Here is a 23603-nt window from a genome sequence, read left to right on the forward strand (position 1 = left end):
GTCAGGGAACAAGTCACAGAGGCAGTTAGAATTCAGCATTTGTTCATTTAAAAATGTTAAATTATTTCCCTTCAGTCCTCCCCCCGCCTTTTGCCTACCCAAGAAACTAAATAGCCTGCCTGTTTGTCCCCTACACACACACACACACACACACACACACACACACACACACGCAAATTCCCAATTGCTCACTTGCACGCTTACACAGCTGGTAGCATGTGGGGGTTGGCTCACCTTAAGTAGCTCAAGGGGGTGGGCAGGATCGAGTCTCCCAGCTGATCTTCCTCCAGGTCAGAAGCAGTTGGGGACGGTGACAGCAGTTACTTTTCTTCCTCTGCTGGGTCACCAGCTGCTAGCATGATTGTATAACACTCACTTATAGAATCATGGGGATTTATTGGGACACTACAAGTATCAACTCCATTCCATACAGGCAGGTCTGAGCTTCCTGCTAAACCCCCAGGTCAGATCAACACAATAATATACATAACAACAACTTAGCACGAAGCTAAAGATACAACACCATCTCTTGATGGAGGTGCTGTCTGCAGTGATCATTCCAATGTTTCCCTCTAGTTAAAGAACTTAAAAAAGTATCTCCTCGGAATGCAGGTCGTCTGCTTTGCTCCAGTCCTATATTCAGTCATGGAGACATCACCCATGGCTGGATCTAGAATATCAGCAAGTGCAGGGTTCATGTCCTCTAGGTCAGGCCTATCCATTGTGGACAGACTGTCTGTTGGAGACTGTAGTGTGTTGAGGTTCCAAGGGCACCTGGCAATTCCTCCTCCACAGCCAGTCTCCTGTTACCAGCCACAGGTACCTGCTGGGGTACCTCCAAATATGAGATGGTGGTGGAATGTCCTCATTGTTTGCTTTCCCCTTTCTTTCAGTGAATCCGTGCACCAGTTCTCCATGCACTAAAAGGAGTGAGCTCTTGCTTTTTGTATCAGCAAGGATAAGTTGTTTAGTTTTTACCTACCATGAAAGGTCCCCTCCAAAAAGGAGTAAGTTAGGGATTTTTTCCAGGCCGCTTTTTCCAGCTGCATAGTCACACTTTCTCTCCTTCCTGGATGGCACGTAATGCTCCTTTTTCCTGACATCTTCTGCCTGGCATGCTCCCTTCTGGCTCATCTGTTCCTCCACCTTTTGGGTTGCTGTCCTCAGGCAGGTAGGGTCTTGTCGGTTCTTGCTGCCTGAACATCACTTCACAGGGAAGCCTGGATTTTGAGGAGTCCAGCAATAATCTCGTAAGGAGAGCCATGGGTAGTTGAGTGCTGGCTGGTGTTCTATGCAAAGATGACAAACGGTGACTTTGTACCCTATTCTCGCTGGTCTCCACTGACTAAGACTCTAAGCATACATCCAGTGGTGCAGTTCACTTTCTCCACTCCCCCATTACTCATCGGGTGCGTAGCACTGGGCCTCACCTTGGTTAGCTGGAGTTGTCAGCAAACCCCATGTAACGGCCGTGATTCAGAGTCCTTCCCTTGCTCACTGCAGACGCAGCTTGGTGGGCTGAAATGCAACATTAGGTGTTTCATCAATGCAGCCATAACTGTCAGAGTCCTTTCATCCTCCACTGATTGCACCACCCCATACTGTGAAAAGTGTCGTATGTTGCCAGCAAATCCTGATTTCCAGCTGGGGTTTCTCGCAGAGAGCCTTTCAAGTCAATTTGTCTGCACTCCCAAGGGCATACTAGCTTGGAGCATTTCCTGTAAGGGAGTTCTGCCTCTTCTTGCTTGACAGGTAAGACAGGAAAGTATCTGGTCCTTAACATCAGCAGCCATACTCAGCCAACAAAATCTATCCGATCCCTGGCTCAGTGTCTTTCCGTACCCGAGGCGGCCTGCTGCTTCATTAGCTTGAAGACACTCCAGTACTGTTCTCTGTCAACTTGCTGGCAAGATGGTCCTGTTGCCTTCATTCGCCAGCCAGTCACTCCTGAGCTGCGTTGACTCTTCCCAGTCTGGGTCTCCTGCGTGGGTCTGTTGGCACAGCAAATGTACCTAAGGGTCTTTAGGCTGCTCTTGCCAGATGTCCTCGCAAGGCCAGACTGAGGCTGTTCTCACTGCCCTCGCCTGGCTGGAGGTATCTGCAGCCACATTTTGCTTTCCAGGTTCATGGTGAACGTATCTCTGGACAGTTTGTAAATCCTTCTCCATGGGCGTCCCCCTGGGCAGGGCTTTGTAAGGAGCCACTGCAGGGCACTGGGGTGTGTGTACACTGTGAATCCTGGACCTAGCAGACAGGGATGATGGGCCTTGGGGGCCGCCACAATAGCCAAATGCTCCCGTTGGGCAGCCGAACACTTGGTTACTCTCTCATTTAATTTATCACCTCAAAAAGCCACTGGGGTTGCACCTACTGAGCTCATCAATTTGTTCAAGCGCAAACCCGGCAGCAGCCTTTAAGGCATCTTGGGGTATCGCGACCAGATGGGATGGACCCGGAATTGAAGCCCAGCAGAGTTTGGAGTCCTTCCTCCGGAGTCCAAGCGCTTTTGGGTGTCACTCTGTCCAGACAAAGTTACTCTTGGTTACCTGGCAGTGGGGTGCCGCCTGCCCTGCTACATTCCTTACAAAGCTCCTTTAGAAGTGCAGAGGCCAACACACCGCTGGGCCTCCTCCAGGTCTGTGGGAACCTTTATCACGTTCCGTTCCTGGGGGAGGGGCCCCAGCCCGGCCTCACTGACTGTACGTCCTAGGAAGGTGATGCCACCCCTCAAAACTGACCTTCATTTCCTGCAGGTTTAAACCCTGACTCCATAACAAGCTCTAGAGTCCTACCAGGTGAGAGCACGTGAAATCATCTAAGTATGTGAGGCTGTTTTCAGACCCCTGACTGCCCCCTGCAACGTCCCTGGGGCACGCGTGAGTCCGAAAGGTTGTCTGCAGAACAGAACCAGTCCATAGGGGGCCACCAGGCAACTTTCTTTTGGTTTTTAGGTGCCCCTTTCATCCGATAACCTCCAGGTACCAAGCCCAAATGACTGACAGATTTTGTTCCTGGCATGTTGTCCAGTGTGTTTGCTGTGCGGAAAGGGGTTGCTGCCTTGCACTGTCTGTGAATTAAATCTCCCTGTAGTGAGTGCAGAGCCACAAGTTTCCATTGGGCTTTATCACAATTACAATTGGAGCTGCCCAGATGATGAAGATTGCTGCCAGGCCATCCTCCAGCATGTGATTTCGCTTCTCTTTCACTGCGACCTGATGCTCCAGGGAATCCCAGGCGGGAACACTCCCTGGCTTACGCAATCGACTGTTGTACCCGATCATATCTCCCGAGCACTCCTTTAGTCCTGGAGAACACACTAGCACTTCTGTCCATCACCTTCTACGGCTGTCTGTCAAGTCAACCCCGAGCTCTTTTATTGACCAGGCTGCTTCCCAGCTTTTGAACTCTGCCCTTGTGAGAGGCTTTGAGACATCAGCTACACTGGACCCTGACCTCCGCGTCTGATAATTCACAGCTGCATCTCCAGGTCAGTCACATGAATTGCTCTTACCCAAACTCCGCTTTAGTCCAGCTCAAACCAGAGTTCAGCTGCACAGCCATCCTGACTGGATCTCGGTAGCTTCAAACACTCCCACAGGGTCACTGCACCTGTCGTTTATCCTTAGGGGCATTACTGCAGGATGACCTGGCTTCACCATCACTTTATTCTGAGCCACCCAGGAGCCGTTCCTCTCCCTCCCCCTGTAGCTGTGTTAGAGGAACCGCAAAGGCATCAGAAGTTGCTCTCCAGTGTCCAGACTTCCTCCTGCCCACATCCAGGAGGGCAATCTAAATAATATCCAGGGCCAAGTGTATTCTGTTAACACACCAGGAGTTCTTGTCCTTGGAAGAATCCACTCCCAGCCCCATAGTACTAGAAATACTGGTCACACAAGAAAAGTCCATGTTGTATGCAGAGACCCCTGGTTCAGAGGGCGTTGGATTTCTCCTGTTGTCTGCAGTGGCTGATGATTAATAGTTCCCAGTTTAACTCCTGCAGTACAAATCTTCTTCCCCTTCAGCACTGGAGGTTCACCATGGATCAGACTTATTTCAGATCCTGGGTCCAGCAGCATTGTGATTTTCCAGCCATCAATGCCCCCAGACACATAGTAAGAGGTGACTCTTTACATCAGCTACTTGTTTCCCTGGGTGTGGCTTCCCTTTGCTTGGGCAATTCCACCTCCAATGGCCTTTGCCGCCACATCACCTGAAAATGTCATCTGGCCGAGGTCCACTCAGGAAACTGTCTCTCTCATTGCACCGATGGGATGCCTGCGAATAGCTTGCATCTGGGATTCCTCCCATGTTTTTGCCACTTCTCTAGCCCTTGAAGAGCTGCAAAGGAGTCATCTTCGGGTAGGGTGACCAGACGTCCCGATTTTATAGGGACAGTCCCCATTCTGGGGTCTTTTTCTGATACAGGCTTCTATTACGTCCCACCCCCTGTCCCAATTTTTCACATTTGCTGTCTGGTCACCCTACCTTTGGGGTGGGAATTAACAGCTGCTACCTTTAAGAAAACCCCAATATCTGCTTCCAAATTTGTAGCTCTAGGTGTAATCAGGTCCAGAATCCAGTCTGGTATCTTCCTGCACCAGCAGGTTAGGACGTTCTGCACGGGGAAGCTGCTGGTAAAGTGCTTTGCCATCCCCAGCCACAAACACTGCTAGGCATTGTGCTGCTTTCTCATCAACCCACTCATTCACAGAGAGCAGCTGCTCAGTCTGTCACGGGCTCGCAGATTCTGGCCTCGTCTGCACGACCAGGACATTTCTTCTCGGGCAAAAGTGCTTTTGCCATCTTGCTGCTCCTGCCAGTATGGTAGCACCTGCTTGTCGAATCACAGTGATTTATGGGATCATCCCAAGTACCAGCTCCAGCACACACAGGTAGGGCTGAACTTCCTGCTAAGGATCCCCGCTGCCCCCCAGCTCAGATCGACAACATCACGACAGACTAGACAACAGCTTAATGATAAGATAAAGATACAGCACCAGTTACTGGGGGCGGTGCTGTCTGCACTGATTGTTGCTGTTGCCTAGGGGAGAGGCAAAAAGGACAGTGGCAGCAACTGTGAGGTTGTACTGAGCCTGGCTACTGCACATTCAGCAGATGGTGGTGGGCGGGAATGGGACATCTCCACCCAGCTTGCCTGTTAGTGTGGATGTTCCTCATCTGGGGTCAGGCCGCAACTGGTCTGTTGCTCCCCTTCCCTCCCAACTGTTGGCTCTGCACCGGAACTGCTCTCACGGGCAGTGCTGGGAGCCAGCAGCTGCTCCCATCAGTGAGGATACCCCAAAATGTAGAGTAGTCTCGTGTCAGGGCGCATCACCCGGCGCAGGACCATAGCACCTCCATAATGGATCAGAACAGAGTCTGTCTAGTTCAGGTTCCTGTCTCTGACAGTAGCCAGCACTGCATCAGAAGTAATGGAATAACCTGTCCTTAGGGGAGTTTGTTTCCTAACGCTTCTCAGTTCGAGGTTGACTTATGCTGTGACGCATGAGGATTTATATCAGGACCATCTAGATTTAGTGGTCTCAGAGAGCGATCAAAGTTAGAATGGTTTCCCAACTACACAGAACTTTCATAAATCTAGTATTTCATGGAACAATAATTAGAACATTTGCAACATATACTTTGCATAACTACTGTATAACCTGGCTAGGCTGACTGAGCTCCAAACATTGGGGTACTTCTATTTTAATTCACAGAAAGATACCATTTCAATCTTGGAGTGATGTGTTTACAGCCTGGGATATAGTCCAATAAATTAAAATGTTCATCAACCCAGAGTTGTGTTCAATGTTAAACCCTTTGTGGGTTGGAAGGTTAACTTCACAGTAAAAATGTGTGTCTAGAAAACCAAATAAAGTTTCAGAGTAGCAGCCGTGTTAGTCCGTATCCGCAAAAAGAACAGGAGGACTTGTGGCAGCTTAGAGACTAACAAATTTATTTGAGCATAAGCTTTCGTGAGCTACAGCTCACTTCATCGGAGGCATACAGATGAAGTGAGCTGTAGCTCATGAAAGCTTACGCTTAAATAAATTTGTTAGTCTTTAAGGTGCCACAAGTCCTCCTGTTCTTTTTGCAAAAAAGTTTGAGATTTAATTTCAACTAAAAAATTGGATTTCTTCAATTTCTTATGCAAAATATATCACATGCCACTTTCTATAGATTCCTGCTATCAGTTATACAACCATTAGGCAATACGTGGAAATATAAACTAATGTGGCCATTAGAAATAATAAACTAATAAGCTAATGTTGCCATTAGAAGATTTTGTTAAGAAGGTCAATAATAAAGAATGTCTTGCAAACAATATATACCAGGCTTCACTGTATGCCATACTGACTAATAGGAGAGGAAAAAGCTATGTAGGTAGCTAAAGGGATTGGTAGGAAATATGGCAGAACATCAAAATGATATTCAGTTAATTATCTCTATGATTTTTCCAGAACAATCTGTTTAATGGATTTGCCTGGAAAGCACAGCCTTTATATAAAGCAGGCTGAGCTAGCCACAACACTGGAAATGCTACCAGGCCTCAGCTAAACTACCCCAAATCACAAAAATGCAGGAGTATTATATGCCAAGGTCTTTCCCTAGTTTTAAATACAGAACTCTTCTCCTTGCCAAAAGTTCATACACTGAAATTAACAGATGAACTCAATCATTCAGTGAACAATAAAAAGCATAAGGACGTGTGTCATAAATATAAAGGGAAGGGTAAACCCCTTTAAAATCCCTCCTGGCCAGAGGAAAAGTCCTCTCACCTGTAAAGGGTAAAGAAGCTAGGATAACCTCACTGGCACCTGACCAAAATGACCAATGAGGAGACAAGATACTTTCAAAAACTGGGGGGAGGGAAAAACAAAGCCCCTCTCTCTGGCTGTGTGATGCTTTTGCCGGGGACAGAACAGGAATGCAGTCTTCGAACTTAGTAAATAATCTAGCTAGATATGGGTTAGATTCTGATTCCTTTAAATGGCTGAGAAAATAAACTGTGCTGAATGGAATGGATATTTCTGTTTTTGTGTCTTTTTGTAACTTCAGGTTTTGCCTAGAGGGATTCTCTATGTTTTGAATCTAATTACCCTGTAAGGTATTTACCATCCTGATTTTACAGAGGTGATCCTTTTACTTTTTCTTCTATTAAAATTCTTCTTTTAAGAACCTGATTGCTTTTTCATTGTTCTTAAGATCCAAGGGTTTGGGTCTGTGTTCACCTATGCAAATTGGTGAGGATTTTTATCAAGCCTTCCCCAGGAAAGGGGGTGTAACGTTTGGGAGGATTTTGGGGGGAAAGATGTTTCCAAACGGACTCTTTCCCAATTATATACTTGTTAGACGTTTGGTGGTGGCAGCGATAAAGTCCAAGGGCAAAAGGTAAAATAGTTTGTGCCTTGGGGAAGTTTTAACCTAAGCTGGTAAAAATAAGCTTAGGAGGTTTTCATGCAGGTCCTCACATCTGTACCCTAGAGTTCAGAGTGGGGAAGGAACCTTGACAATGTGTCTTATTAGCAGCAAAATATACTCAGAAAAAGAATTCCACCAGTCCTCCAATTTACTCCGAAAGGTTGAAAGCACAGCCATGAGGAACAAATGTCTGTGTATCAGCAACAAAATGGAGACAAATGCACCCAAATTTGGTGTCACATAGTTGCAGTAATGCAGCTGTGATATAACATGTCTCATACGTGCTGTCATTATGTTTGCAGTCACATTTGTGACTACTATCCACTTGTCCTGTGATTATGCACTGACCCTTCCCCGTGTTGAAATTTGAAAAGAAAACAGTAGCTAAATGCATAAAGCAGTACACTAGTATGTTTGCATTCCTCTGTTCTAAGGACAGTACTATCGATTGCTGTATTCATTTAAGAGTTGTGTTCCTTGCATTTTTATTTGTTGCTCCATTAGTTAGAAAAATGAATAAGGAATTTTTTAACAAAAGAAAAAACGTGAGTGCAAACCACTGCTGAGCTCCTGAGTCTGCAGCTTGAAACAAGAAAAGGAGGACTTGTGGCACCTTAGAGACTAACCAATTTATTTGAGCATGAGCTTTCGTGAGCTGCAGCTCACTTCATCGGATGCATCTGATGAAGTGAGCTGTAGCTCACAAAAGCTTATGCTCAAATAAATTGGCTAGTCTCTAAGGTGCCACAAGTACTCTTTTTCTTTTTGCGAATACAGACTAACACGGCTGCTACTCTGAAACCTGCCAGCTTGAAACAATAGCTCTTCTTGTTTGGTTCCCAGCTGTTAGCTCCACAGTGATGATGAGGCTCGCTGAACAAAGACTGTCCCCCCCTTTCTGTCTTGTATCAGCTTCATTCATCTTTAACCCTTTCCGTTCTATGTCATTCTTCACCATGTCTATCCTGTGCATCCTTGGTTTTCCTCAATTTCTAGTTCCTTGCACTCTGATACGATCACCATGTATGGTATCCTTCCAGGTCCATTCTTGACACATGTCCAAACCATTACAGTCGTCTTTCTTGAAGCTTCGGAAACAGCGGTATTTCTTGCCCTCTTCATTTGCCTTTTTCTTATCTCTTCATTTTTTATTTTCTGCAGTCTTGAATTCACAGTATTCCCCTCAGCCACTTCATCTCTGCAGTCAAAGTCTTTCATTCATCGATTTTCCTCATCCTCCAACATTGTGACTTGTGCAGCCATGTTGGCATGACAGCTGTATCATATACACTGATTTTTGGTTTTATCAAAATGGCATTAGCCTTCCAGATCTGGCAGAAGTTTCTGAAGACAGTAGTGACTAGTCTGATTCTTCTTTTGATGTCCTCTTCCAGTTCTCCAAGGTATGCACATTTTCCCATCTATTCTAGTTCTTAATCTCCGAGTTTGAGCTTTACCTTTTCCTCTTGTCTCCCAATTGCTGCCATTTTTGTCTTCCTATGCTGGTATTCAATCTGAATGCTTTCCCAGGCTACCTGGTGAGTTATAATCTGTAAATCTGCCTGGGTCAATGCTGTGAGGTCAATATTGTCTGTGAATTTAAGGCTAGGCACTGTCCTACCACATAATATGACTCCTTCCGTTTCATCTCTTGGTGCTCCAGTCATTACTGCTTCCAGTACCAAGTTGAACAAATCGGGTGATAGCGCGCATCCTTGACTCACTCCGATGGTCATCCTGAACCATTCCATCAACTTCTTGTCTACTTTCACTGCACTCATTGACTTGCTGTAGATGTTTTCTATCAGCTTGATCAGTTTTTTGGAGATGCCATACATTCTCGTAACTTTCCAGAAACCTTTCTGCCAAATGCTATCAAAAGCCTGTTTGAAGTCTATACGGTAACAGGTGCACTTGTGTTCTATGGACTTCTCCAGTTTCTGCCATATCACAAATAGCTGATCTATGGTACTTCATTCTAGTCTAATATCCTGCCAGTGCTGCTTCCATGTACCTTTTCCTTCTCCTCTACAACAGCTTGGTGATGCTTTTCCAGCACCCTCAATAAGCCGATTCCTCGGTAGTTCTTGCACTTACTCGTATATCCTTGTCTGTAGGTTGGTACTGTTATTACTTTCCCCCATTCACACGGCACTTGCTCTTCTCGGTAAATCTTGTTGAACAGCTTGTGCATTGCCTTGACCTTGTATTCCTGCTTGCAGCAGCTTTGGGGTTACAGGTTTCAGAGTAGCAGCCGTGTTAGTCTGTATCCGTAAACAGAAAAGGAGGACTAGTGGCACCTTAGAGACTAACAAATTTATCTGAGCATGAGGTTTCATGAGCTACAGCTCACTTCATCGGATGCATTCAGTGGAAAATACAGGGGGGAGATTTATATACACAGAGAACATGAAACAATGGGTGTTACCTACACACCGTAACGAGAGTGATCAGGTAAGGTGAGCTATTACTAGCAGCAGAGCCGGGGGCGGTGGGGGGGACCTTTTGTAGTGATAATCAAGGTGGGCCAGTTCCAGCAGTTGACAAGAACTTCTGAGGAACAGCGGGGGAGAGGGTGAGGGAAATAAACATGGGGAAATAGTTTTACTTTGTGTAATGACCCATCCACTCCCAGTCTTTATTCAAGCCTAAGTTAATTGTATCCAGTTTGCAAATTAATTCCAATTCAGCAGTCTCTCGTTGGAGTCTGTTTCTGAAGTCTTTTTGTTGAAGAATTGCCACTTTTAGGTCTGTAATCGAGTGACCAAAGAGATTGAAGTGTTCTCCGACTGGTTTATGAATGTTATAATTCCTGATGTCTGATTTGTGTCCATTTATTCTTTTATGTAGAGACTGTCCGGTTTGGCCAATGTACATGGCAGAGGGGCATTGCTGGCACATGATGGCATATATCACATTGGTAGATGTGCAGGTGAACGAGCCTCTGATAGTGTGGCTGATGTGATTAGGCCCTATGATGGTATCCCCTGAATAGATATGTGGACACAGTTGGCAACGGGCTTTGTTGCAAGATTAGGTTCCTGGATTAGTGTTTTTGTTGTGTGGTGTGTGTTTGCTGGTGAGTATTTGCTTCAGGTTGGGTGGCTGTCTGTAAGCAAGGACTGTCACTTCCCAGTGCCTTTTTCTTATTCCAACTTTCTCCTGAGATCTTTACTACTTCTTCTAAGAATTCTGACATCTGCTCTCCCTCATTTGTGCTGGGAAGCTTCTCCAGGACCATTTCATCTACTGTCACCATCTACACATTGTAGAGCTCTTCAAAATATTCCATCTCTCACTCATTCGTTGCTTGTTCATCCTCAGTTATTTGTTTGTGTTTGTCTTTCACCGCCAACATCTTCAGCTCCTAGGTCCCACTCAGTTCTTTTATCTTATGCTACAACCCATGTCACATATTCTTCTACACCTTTATATTGTGTGGTTCTCAGGTCATTCCTTTGCTTTTTGTTTCAGCTCTCTGCCAGTCTGTTGTACTCGGCTCTTCGACTTTTGTCCTCCTTTTTATTTCCGTTTCCTGTGCTTGTCTCTCGGCTGCAGCACTTCATCTGTTATCCACCTCACTTGCTTTGGTTTGGCCTTGTAGCCAACACTTGTTCAGCCGTTCAGTGGTGAAACACTGGAATGCGTTACCTAGGGAGGTGGTAGAATCTCCTTCCTTAGAAGTTTTTAAGGTCAGGCTTGACAAAGCCCTGGCTGGGATGATTTAATTGGGGAATGGTCCTGCTTTGAGCAGAGGGTTGGACTAGATGACCTCCTGAGGTCCCTTCCAACCCTGATATTCTATGATTCTATGATTCTTATAACCCCATTTTTTTACACTGTTCCATGTCACTTCCATGTCTAGTTCTTCTTTCACCAGAGATGTGGTATTCTTCTGCTAAGCTTTGTTGTATTATTTCCTGATATCTGGTTCTTTTAATTTGTCCATGTCATAGATCTTAGTTCTTGGCACTTTTGCTCTCTGCCTCAATCTCATTGATGCCAGCACTAACCTCTGATCTGATCTGGTCTGATATCAGCTGCAAACAACGCTCATGACAACGCACTTGATTTCCGTCTGCGACTCCCAAGTACAAAGTCTGTCATGTTCTTCGTTTGCCCATCAGCTGATATCCATGTCCACTTCCTCAGAGGCTTTCTTTTTTTAAATGGCATGTTTGTTAGAGCAGGTTGTTGGTTAAGCAGAAATTTAGTAGTTTTGCTCCTCTTTCACTTTTGAAAAAATAGCTCTGAGAGGTGTGACCTGCCCGCTTTTCAGCTCAGTTGCATGTTAACTCTGAAACTTAACGATGACAACGACAGTGTCATCATTATCTGTTTCTTTGTTGACCATTTTATCAGAAACATACATCTAATTTGCTTATCCCACAACCCCAAAATAAATAACACAGAGGCTGCTGTGCTGGTTGCTTTGCTCATTGTAATATTTCATTTAATAAAAACTTTTATTAAATAACTTTTTTAAAATGTAGCTGAAGCTGCTGCAGCATGTATAGAATTTCTGTGGTAGAATCCAGGGGGTTTGCCACAGAATTTAGGTCCCACTCCCTGCAGGGTACAGCAGAGCCTTGTTCAGTCTTATTCAATGTAACTGCTGATGTTCTAATTACTCCCAGAAGCGATGATCCTTTTTTGTAGTCTTCTAAACTCATGGCCACAAAGATATCTTGTGGCATTGAGTTCCATAGAATCATAGAATCATAGAATATCAGGGTTGGAAGGGACCCCAGAAGGTCATCTAGTCCAACCCCCTGCTCAAAGCAGGACCAATTCCCAGTTAAATCATCCCAGCCAGGGCTTTGTCAAGCCTGACCTTAAAAACCTCTAAGGAAGGAGATTCTACCACCTCCCTAGGTAACGCATTCCAGTGTTTCACCACCCTCTTAGTGAAAAAGTTTTTCCTAATATCCAATCTAAACCTTCCCCACTGCAACTTGATAGATTGATTGGATGTTGTGTTGGAAAAACATTTCTGTTTATCCGTTTAAAATATGCTTCCTATCCAGCTATTTGAATATCCCCTTGCTCTGTATTTTGAGAGAGGGTAAAGGGGAGCTCCTGATTTACCTTCTCTATATGATTTATTATTTGGTATCATTATTATTTATTATTTCTTTCCTAATCATGTCCTTTTTATACATCTCCTCTTTAAAGGACACAGTCCACATCTTTTCAGCCTCTCCTCATGCAATAGCCTTTTCCAGCCTCTGTTTCAGAACCCCTTCTCTTTCTGTTGGATCATTGTTGGAGATGGGGTGGCCAGAACTGGATATAATATCCCCGATGAGTGTGTCCCATTGGCTTGTTTAAGGGCATTATAACATTATTTTCTCTCATGCTTTAAACACCCTAACTCTTTTTTAAATGTCCTCTGCCACTGTACTGCCCATTCCCTTAGCTCAGTCAGCACTGTTCATCATTGGTAAATATATTCATCAGCCCCAGTCTAGGCCTCGTCTCTACTGAAATACCCTGGGGTTCCTTCCCAGCATGTCACGGCTTGCACTGCACTGACTGCCCTTCTGCTCTCCCCTCCCCCATCGCAGCCATGGTGGAGCTGGACGGCGATGACATCAGAATCTCATCGCGAGGGAAGATCGCTGAGCGAGACATTGTCCAGGTAAAATTTGCAACACTTTCCTAGCTCAGCGCTTTCCTTCCCCTCATGTCAAAAACCATCCCGGAGCCTTCCCTGCCTCCCCAGCGGGCCCCGGGTTCAGGCAGGCTCAGGTTTCCCATTCCAAGGGCAGGCCTGTCCAAGGGCAGCAGGAGTTTTCTGAACCATGACAGTGTTTGAGATCAGACACGTGGTTGGCGCACTTCACACAGCCTGCCTTGGCCGTCGATAATATGAGATGACTGGGGAAGGATTTCAGCCAGCCCCCCTTGCCTGGGAAGCCTGCCCCTCCTCTGGCTGGTTCCCTACCCAGTTAACCCTGTGCGGGTTCGGTCTGCTCAGTCTGTCCCTGAGCCTGGGGCATTGGGTCCGTATGTGGCCTCTCTGGCCACAGTGATAGCAGCCCATGTCCCGTTGGTCCCCTCAGGCCGGTCGGTTGGCCCTGACGCTGGATGTTCCCCTTGGGAAGGGGTTCTCCATATTTCTCTAGAGAAGGGTGAAACAATTATCAAGCACCAAAAAAAAAACAAAAACCCACAAAAAAACCCCTATGTTTCAGCTACGTATTGGCTTGGAGAGGAAAAAACCCCTAGACCCTCATTTCCAAACCAGGCCTCGGTGTGCTTCTCTAATCTGTACATGCTAGAACTAATGCTTCCTGGCTCCCCCTTCTCATAATCTTTCCTTTCCAAAACCATCAAATCCACTCATCCAGTGTGGCTCTAACATCACACCACACTGTAGCCATCAACCCGCTACACTTCCATAGGACATGTGCAAAGCAGGCTGGCTGGTGGAAACATAGGACAGCCCTAAAAAGACCAGGTAGGCCATCTGGCCCCCCACATCCAATGTGTTGCTGACGGTCTGCATAGAAGCAGTGTCCCCCATCTCCATTTGAAAATCTCTCCACTCTTCGTATGTCTGACACGCTTTCCTTCTCTCCCAGTTTGTTCCGTTCCGGGATTACATCGACCGCACAGGGAACCACGTCCTGAGCATGGCCCGCTTGGCCAAAGATGTCCTGGCTGAGATCCCGGACCAGTTCATTTCGTACATGAAGGGACGTGGCATCAAGCCCAACCCAGCGCCCCCTGCATACACCCCGACCTGCCCGACCCTTCAGACACAGATCTGATGAGCAGGAGGGAAGAGGAGCGAGGGAAAAAAACCCAAGGCCTCTTGTGTCCGCTGTTTGCTCTCTCTCTAGCTGGATACCAAGGCAGCCAGAGCTTCCAGTGAGATTCCTCCACGGACTGTTTCTCCACACGTGGCTGTAGGCAAATGGACAGTGAAGCTGTTGAGTGTCAGTGGAAGGATTTGTGGGACTAGACACAAAGGACGTGCAGGGCGGGGCAGGGGAAGTTTTTAAAAGGACAAGCACAGCGGCTGACACGCTTCCTCTCTGGGGGGGATGGAGGGAAAAGAGGGGGGTGGGTTATGTGAGCTGTCACCCCATCAGACAGTGGAGGGGAGTTCCACGTCACCTGTTTCCCTTGGGGTTCTCAGCAGATCAGCTGTTCCGCCAAGTCCCCCAGCCTCTTTCTACTCCTCCCCTTTCCAAACGATTTTGAGTATTTTATAGCGCACGTACAGTCTACCTGCTGTCTCCAGTCTGCTGACATGTCTCCTCATCTCCTTGCTGTTTGCTGGCTTGGCTAATATATCAGTTTGGCAGACTTTAGGTTGGCTTCAGACAGCAGGTATCTATGTTGTTTTCTCTGCGGTTGTTCTGGGTGCACCATTGTTCTGAGTTACTAACGCTCCATCTCCTATCAATCCGATTTGGCAAAGATCCACACAAGGCTTTTTTTTTTTTGCCTTTTGCCTATAACCACATCACACTTTTTAAGCCCTGTGTTAGATCTGTGCAGGGAGCCCTTCCCATACCGTTCTGGACCTTTTGACATTGAAGACGCATTGTCGTGCGTCACCGAAATGCACTGACTGCTTGGGGAGGAAGCATTAGTTTGACCTTTAGTACATATGCATTTCGTGGCTGCTCCCAGCACCAAAACTAAAGCAGAACCTCATCACCCATGGTAGACTGACGCTCTAGCTCACAAGTTAGACTTCCATTAAAGCCTGGCAAATTCTGCTCCTGGGGCTAAGTGAAAGCGTGTCCCTTTGCTGTAACTCCCAGGGTGACAGGGTGACACTTTGGTACGGTTTGAACATCCCTCCTTCTTTTTGTCACTTTTTATAATGCGGGCTGCAGGATGTTGGCCACTACGAAAAGCTCTAACAAGGCTAGGGAGCAAAGTAGGTGAATGTAGCCCTAAAACATCAGCGAGATCATCTCAGCCGGTCCCTAGACATTCTGCTGCCCTTGGTGCCACTCAGTGGGGCTGCCTTTTTAAAAAACAAGTTTGGTTACATGTTTCTGGCTCCTGGTGAGACCAAGGCTGACGCACAAGCCCTGTGTCTAATGGAAATGGGGTGGCTAGGAGACCTCTATATAATCAAACACCATGGATATCCTGATTCTCCAGCTCCATACCTTGTGTAACAGTAGCCGGGTAACGGGCTAGGTAATTGCCCTGTGTTACTGCCCTGTGGATTCCCCTCCCTCCCCACAGTTAGCAATGGCCCAGGGGTTGATTAACAGAATGGAGCTCTAAGTGCTTTGTGTGTTTTAGGAGATTCCTGCCATGAGACACAGATTCCAGGATACAAACTCCCAAGAGGGCCAGGGGGGAAATGGAGCCCTAATTAAAGGTAGATGCAACCCAGCAACTCTGCGTTAGCACTCAGGGTCCAGCAGCGCCATCGCACCGCTCTCATCTGCATGAGATGAAGAACAAGGACAGGATCCAATCCAGGCGTATAGCTGCATAGCACTGGAGTGGGAGGAGACATAAGGAGCCAGTCATGTATCCCAGTGGGCACATGTCACCAGCAGCAGTTAGACCCAGCTCCCCAAAAGGGACTTCGAACCTTGCAGTGCCAAGTGTCACAGCCCCAGACAGTCACAGGAACACCCCGGACATCCGCAATGCCTGGCTCAGGTGCCCTGGCTCCTTTACAATGAATGGGGAGAGATCGGGGCCTTAGACTAGGACTTAGACTGCCAGCATGCTGGGCAGGGAGCCGCCTGAGCCCGCGGGAGAAGCTGAGGAGAGGGGTGTGTGCTAAGCCCCTGGAGTTTGGCGTCTAATTCCGGGGTTCAGGGAGCCCCCTGTCTCTGCTTGTGTCACCAACCAGGGCAAGACAGGTGTTCAGCTGCCTAAGTCACGTGTGGGGCTGGTCTGCTAGGGGAGCTCACAAGACCTGGGAGGGAGAAGGGGGAACTCTCAAAACCTTTAACCTGACCCAGGAGGGGAGAGCCCCCAGCTCATGCCCCCCCGCAGCCTGATGAGGAGAAGGTTGATGCCCTAGCATTGCTCAGTCGCCTCCAGAATTCAGCGTGGGGTTCGGGGGTGAATGGGAAAAAGCTGAAGCTGGCGAGTGGCTCTGTTGCTCTGGGAGTGCCTGGCCTCCTCGGAGTCGCTTGCCTGATGGAGGGGATCTTTGACCATGAACTTACTGAGCTCCATAGTCCCAGGCCAGGGGCGGGGTCATGGCTATGTCACCTACCCACAACCCCCTTTGCACCCGCAGCATGCAACAGTCCTTTGTCCAAGTGCCACTCAAATTAAGAAGCCCCAAAGAGCACTCAGAGGGCGGCGGGGAGAGCGGGGAGAGCAGGCAGTGCCTGGCCAGGCAGCTCTGTACGCGTTACTGTCCATGTGTTGCTAGCGGGCACCATAGACCCTGCAGTGCCATGCCCCGTTCTGTACCAGTGTAGATATTGGGTGATGCATGCCAGTGCAGTCCTGTGCCCAGTTCTGTGACGTGCCGCATGTCCGAGCTGTCCTCCCACCCTGCGCTGCGTCAGTATGGATAGCAGACGGTGCACAGGAGGCATGGACACGGGCTGTGAAATCACAGCTCTCAGATCAGGCAGACGCCCTGTGCCCGTGAGGGTGGCTAGCCAGTGCTGCTGAAGGAACACGAGTCTTCCAAGATTGGGTGTGTACGTTTCCACGGGAAGGGGGCCATTGTTCAGTCTATCCTCCAATCCGACTTTTCTTGACAAGCTACAGGAGGTGTCTCCATGGTCTGAGAATTAGCAAACACCCTGCATGTTACTAGGGAAGTTTGGCTCCTTTCCCTCTTTCTCTTTCCCCTCCCTCCCACTCACTTGATTTTTTATTTGCATGGGTGTTGACCTTTCTAGACTTTACACTATTGTATTTTGTGTCGAATGTCCGACGTGAGCTGATTTGTATTGGATTGCCTTAAACTGAAATAAACTATGCTTTTTACTACAGCAATGAGCTTGCTCTGATTTCCTGCCCTCCGAGGGCCCCAGAAAGGTCATAAAATGGTGTCTCCACCACAGGAGAGAATCTCCCCCGGACCTGATCTGACGAGCAGAAAGACAGAAGTCAGGTCACCTCTGCACGCTGGTGGTACGGAGCTGGTCCTTACATGAACGAGTTGCTTGGGGAGTTACCTGCACCACCCCGGGTTTGAAGGGCCTTTGCTCTGGCTCCTGCTCGCTCACTCTTTTAGGCTGACTCCCTTGTCCCCATTCTGTAAATATAAAAGTATCATTTTCAGCACCGTGAAGAGATGGGAGGCAGTGCCTCCCCAATCCCATTTGGGTCTCAGATTCCCCTTCAGCAGCCTTCAGCTACAGCTGCATTGTCTCCAAGGTGCCAGGACCATGACAACATGATGATCCCCGGGGTCCTTTCCTCTCCCACCTACTCCTGCCCTTTAGGCCGAAAGTCTAGAACCCCTGGACTCTCCCCTGGTGCTGCTGTTTGCACCCAGCTGGAAACCCCAGCACCAGATGGGAAAGTGGCTTGAGGCAGGAGCCCTTTGGTTTCAACAGCCATCCCTGAACAAATCTGCTGCGAACCCCCACCATTCTGTGTCTCCTTCTGGGGTGGGACTAGCTGGCTCAAGGTGGCAGAGGTGGCAGCCTTCTCTTGCTGATTTGGCTGGATTCAGTCAGCTCAGGAGTGATTACAGCAGAGCTGGGCCCTTCTCACAGCATTAGACTGTACCCCACACGGGGTACCATCAAACAGCTACACCCCTCCAGAAAGAAATCTTTCCTGACCCCCCACTTCTGGCCTTCAAACAACACCCAACCTCTCCAAACTCTTCACCAGAAGCAGGCTCCCCACAGACGAGCACCCACGCCCCAGCCCCTGCCAGAACAGCAGCTACAAAACCTGCAGACAAAGCTCCTCCTGCAACTACGATCAACACCCCCCACAATACACCTTTCAAGTTCCATGGGTCCTACACATGCCTATCACAACATGAGTCTGGTCCTACCATAAGCGCAGCGGACTGGACGAGATAATCTCTCGAGGTCCCTTCCAGCCCTATGAGTCTGTGTGGTGTACCTCATCCACTGCAATAACTGTGTGGCTGAAACCAGACAATCACTCTGCTCTTCAATGAACTCACACAGGAAAATGATAAAAGACAAAAACACCCAATCACTTGGGGGCAAACACTTTTCACAAAGCGATCACTCTGTATCTGTATCTGCATCTGCATGGATTCACCAAGGGAAGGTCATGCCTGACTAATCTAATCGCCTTCTATGATGAGATTACTGGTTCTGTGGATGAAGGGAAAGCAGTGGATGTATTCTTTCTTGACTTCAGCAAAGCTTTTGACATGGTCTCCCACAGTATTCTTGTCAGCAAGTTAAAGAAGTATGAGCTGGATGAATGCACTATAAGGTGGGTAGAAAGTTGGCTAGATTGTCGGGCTCAACGGGTAGTGATCAATGGCTCCATGTCTAGTTGGCAGCTGGTGTCAAGTGGAGTGCCCCAGGGGTCGGTCCTGGGGCCGGTTTTGTTCAATATCTTCATAAATGATCTGGAGGATGGTGTGGATTGCACTCTCAGCAAATTTGCGGATGATACTAAACTAGGAGGAGTGGTAGATACGCTGGAGGGCAAGGATAGGATACAGAGGGACCTAGACAAATTGGAGGATTGGGCCAAAAGAAATCTGATGAGGTTCAATAAGGATAAATGCAGGGTCCTGCACTTAGGACGGAAGAACCCAATGCACAGCTACAGACTAGGGACCGAATGGCTCGGCAGCAGTTCTGCGGAAAAGGACCTAGGGGTGACAGTGGACGAGAAGCTGGATATGAGTCAGCAGTGTGCCCTTGTTGCCAAGAAGGCCAATGGCATTTTGGGATGTATAAGTAGGGGCATAGCGAGCAGATTGAGGGACGTGATCGTTCCCCTCTATTCGACATTGGTGAGGCCTCATCTGGACTACTGTGTCCAGTTTTGGGCCCCACACTACAAGAAGGATGTGGATAAATTGTAAAGAGTCCAGCGAAGGGCAACAAAAATGATTAGGGGTCTGGAACACATGACTTATGAGGAGAGGCTGAGGGAACTGGGATTGTTTAGTCTGCAGAAGAGAAGAATGAGGGGGGATTTGATAGCTGCTTTCAACTACCTGAGAGGTGGTTCCAGAGCGGATGGTTCTAGACTATTCTCAGTGGTAGAAGAGGACAGGACAAGGAGTAATGGTCTCAAGTTGCAGTGGGGGAGGTTTAGGTTGGATATTAGGAAAAACTTTTTCACTAGGAGGGTGGTGAAACACTGGAATGCGTTACCTCGGGAGGTGGTAGAATCTCCTTCCTTAGAAGTTTTTAAGGTCAGGCTTGAGAAAGCCCTGGCTGGGATGATTTAGTCGGGGATCGGTCCTGCTTTGAGCAGGGGGTTGGACTAGATGACCTCCTGAGGTCCCTTCCAACCCTGATATTCTATGATTCTATGACCTCTCGGAAACCTGCACAACACCGTCACTGGATGTAGGGCTTGTTACTACACTCTGTAACCCAGTAACCCCCTCACTAACCTGTGACTGCAGAAACGTTAGGCCACTCTGCCTCAAATGGCCCCTTACAACATTGGTTCTCAGTCAGGGGGATGTGTGCCCCCAAGGGTTTGCAGCGGTCTCCCAGGGATACATCATCTCATCTAGCTACTTGCCTAGTTTTACAACAGGCTACATAAAAAGCACTAGCGAAGTCAGAAAATTAAAATTTCATAGACAACTACTTGTTTACACAGCTCTATACACGACACACTGACATGTGAGGACAAGATTTCTAGTCCCGTTGATTTATTTGATAATTCTGTGGTAACAAGGAGAAAGTCAGTTTTTCAGCACAAGTGGCTGTGACACTTTTGTATTTTTACATCGCATTTTGCAAGCCAGTTGTTTTGAAGTGAGGTGAGATGTGGGGCTACGCAAGACAGATCAGACTCCTGAAGGGGGGACAGTCTGGAGTGGTTGAGAGTCACTGCCTTACAATATGTGTTAACTCCTTATGCTAAACAATCTGTTCCACTCTGCATTCAGCTGTGATGCTCGCAGGACCTTTCCCAGACCAGAAGAAGAGCTCTGTGCGGCTTGCATCGTAGACTATCAGGGTTGGAAGGGACCTCAGGAGGTCATCTAGTCCAACCCCCTGCTCAAAGCAGGACCAATCCCCAACATCCCTAAATGGCCCCCTCAAGGATTGAATTCACATCCCCTGGGTTTAGCAGGCCAATACGCAGACCACTGAGCTATCCCCCGCTTGGAAGCTTGTCTCTCTCACCAACAGAAGTTGGTCCAATAAATGATATCCCCTCCCCCACCCTGTCTCTCTCTAGTTCCGGAGCACAGTTATGGCTCGGTCCCATCTACACAAGAAAGGCTTAACCCCGGCAGGAAGCTACCGCATTCTCCCTGGGGCCCCAAGACCCCAGCCGGATGTAGACAGAATCACGGGAAGTGTTCCAGAGCTCAGGACCTCTCGAAGGGAGAGCTGGGGCTACCCAGCAAGGATCAAGTTTGTGTAACCAGGTCATGGCTAAGCATGTCTCTGTCTGCGCGCCCTGTGGCGAACGCTCAGAAACCCTGGCAGCTAACGGTTCCATGGCCAACGCTGGCTGCCTGGAACAGGTTCAGCAGAGAGACCCTCCCAGCCCAGGCACTGTTTTGGCCTCAGCTCTTCACTGGGACACTGCACCTTGTCCCCTGAGCCTCTCTCTGTCTAGACCCTCTGACCCTCTGTCCTCTACTGCTCCCCGAGAACGTGCCTGTCCAGATGATTTCAGTATCCCCTTGTTAGGCGGTGTGGGAGGGCTGCACAGGGGAGAGTCAGACCAGTAGATACTGGGTGTTCATCGCCTTGTGTGGCAGGTATGTATTCCACGTCTGGTGTGCCTGTCCTCCCTCTCCCCACGACAGAGCTCTTCCACACCCGCCTTCGTGGCTTCTAGGAGCCAGCCCTGCCTGGGGAGGGGAAGGCTCACACTGTCCCTGCTATTGTGCTGTGAGGCACTGACTTGACACCAAGATGCTGAGCTCTCGGTCAGGAGCCGCGACTGTAGCTAGCAGAATGTGGAGCCCATCGGGACTAGAGGAACAGCCAGCTGGATCCCCCAAAGGCCCACGTCGTCCGGCAGCATCCTGCCTCCCACTGAACAGGACCAGTCACTTCAGAGGAAGGTACAAGAAACTCTGCAATAGATAACTGCCCCAAGGAATGTAGATTCCTCAGCTCCATTAGTTAGAAGGGGCGGGGGGGGGGGGTTTATCCCCCATCCCAAACTCCTTTCAGTTTCTAGGTTTATACCATTGTCATTCTGGATATTCTGATTAGCCATGTAACTCTGCAGCCCTTTCCTCAAGCCTGATACCCTCTAATCCAGCTCTGTCCTGCGATGGCGAGTTCCAACCCATGAGCGCCACACCGGAGAGATGCTGCTTAAAGCTCAGCAATGACTCACCGCATCATGGAGTTTAGGGCCAGAAGGGACCAGATCATCCAGCCTGAACCTCCTTTAGATCACAGGCCACCAACACCCCCAGCATCTGCACCCTAAACCCAGCTGAAACGAGACTGAAGTCTTACAGCCCACAGGAGACAAGATGATCGTGTGCCACAGGCAGAGAACATGAGGGACCGAGGTGAACCCATGCCAGAGGCCCCTGTGATGGCAGGGAACTGATTCAGTGAGATATACCCAGACTATCCTAGCAGGCCATCCACGCTCCATGCTGCAGGGGATGGTCCCCAAATTGCTGCTAATCTGACGTGGGGAAATTTCATTTCCAACCCCAGATGTGGCCATCAGAACAAGTCACACCAGCCAAGCATCTAAAACAATGGATTCTCTTTACCACCTTAGAGCACCAGCCCACCCCATCCAGTGTCCCATCTCTAGCCATCGGCATCTCTGATGCTTCAGAGAAAGGAGACTAAAAAGAAACAAAACAAAAGAAACCCCTTGAACAATTACCAATGCATCAGGAAGTTAAAAATATCTCTCCTGACCCCTGTAGGGTGAAGCCCTGAAGCATGAGATTTTAGGAACATAAGACAATAACTGGAAAGAACCCCAGGGCTGCTGAGCGTTGACCGCCACCATCACAAGCAACCCCACAGTCCTCATTTGTCCAGCTCTCACTTAAAACAGATTCAGTTGTTTGCCCCACAATGCCTCTGGGGAGGCAGCGTGCCAGAGCCTCCCCCTCTGACAGATCGAACCTTTCTTCTCATCTCCAGACTCAGCTTGTTCATGGCCAGTTCATCCCCATTTGTTCTTGTTCCAACTTTATCCTTGAGCTTCTCCCTCCTTGATGTTTAACCCTGATGTATATGTAGAGAGCAGTAAGAGCCCTGCGCAGCCTCCTGTTTGCTGAACCAAACTCCACTCACAAGATCGGCCCTCCATTTCCCCTGATCATCCCAGTAGATCTTATCTGCACTTGGTCCAGTATGAATGCATCTTTCCTGAACATGGGTGATCAGAGCTGCACCCAGTAGTCCAGATGAGGCCTCACCAGGGCCGTGTGCTATCAGGTTAACACTTCTCTCTCTCTACTGGAAAGCCCTCGCCTGATACAGCCTAGAGTCACATCGGCTTTTTTTTGCAGGTGCTTCACCCTGTTGGCTCAGAGCAGGGGTGAAAGTAAGTCGAGTGACTTATCCATACGCTGGGGCCGGCTCTGGTCCCTGGAAGGGGCGGGGCCTATGGCAGAAGGGGCGGGGCTGAGGGGGTCAGAGCCAGCCCCAGCCCACCCTGTAAGGTAAGTGCCCTCTCCCCTCCCCTCCCCCACCGGGGTAGCAGCAGCAGCCCAGGGCTCCGGTGGCTGTTTAAAGGTCCGGGGCAGTAGAAGCAGGGGAACCCTGGGCCCTCTATATAGCTGCCGAAGCCCCGCAGCCACTACCCCAGGGGCTCTGGCAGCGGGGCTCTGGAGGCAATTTAAAGGGCCTGGGGCTCCAGCCACTACTGGGAGCCCAAGGCCCTTTAAATTGCCCCCTGGGGAAGTCGGGCTGCCCCAGTACGGTGCACCAGCTCTTGCCGCTACGCCGTACCAGGCCGTACCAGCTTACTTTCACCTCTGGCTCACAGTCATCCTGTGATCAGCCCACGTGCCCCAGTGACTGTCGCTTCCAGCTGATCAGCCCCCTGTTTACAGCAGACACGATTATTATGAGTCTCTAGGC

The 23603-nt window shown here is 48.6% G+C and overlaps 1 protein-coding gene across 2 annotated transcripts in view; it reads left to right on the plus strand.

Annotated features, from left to right (window-relative positions):
* Window positions 1–17372, plus strand: part of CPNE5 (copine 5) — a 197881-nt gene extending 180509 nt beyond the window's left edge. For both annotated transcript variants that reach the window (XM_084611211.1, XM_084611213.1), the window contains 2 exons: window positions 12990–13063; window positions 14010–17372. In XM_084611211.1, coding sequence (XP_084467337.1) covers window positions 12990–13063; window positions 14010–14198 — 263 coding nt within the window. In that variant the 3' untranslated portion in view covers window positions 14199–17372. The remainder of the gene's footprint in view (window positions 1–12989; window positions 13064–14009) is intronic.
* Window positions 17373–23603: the final 6231 nt, after the last annotated feature.

Source organism: Lepidochelys olivacea (assembly GCF_965140295.1).
Source record: "Lepidochelys olivacea isolate rLepOli2 genome assembly, chromosome: 21".
NCBI classification, from domain to species: Eukaryota; Metazoa; Chordata; order Testudines; family Cheloniidae; genus Lepidochelys; species Lepidochelys olivacea.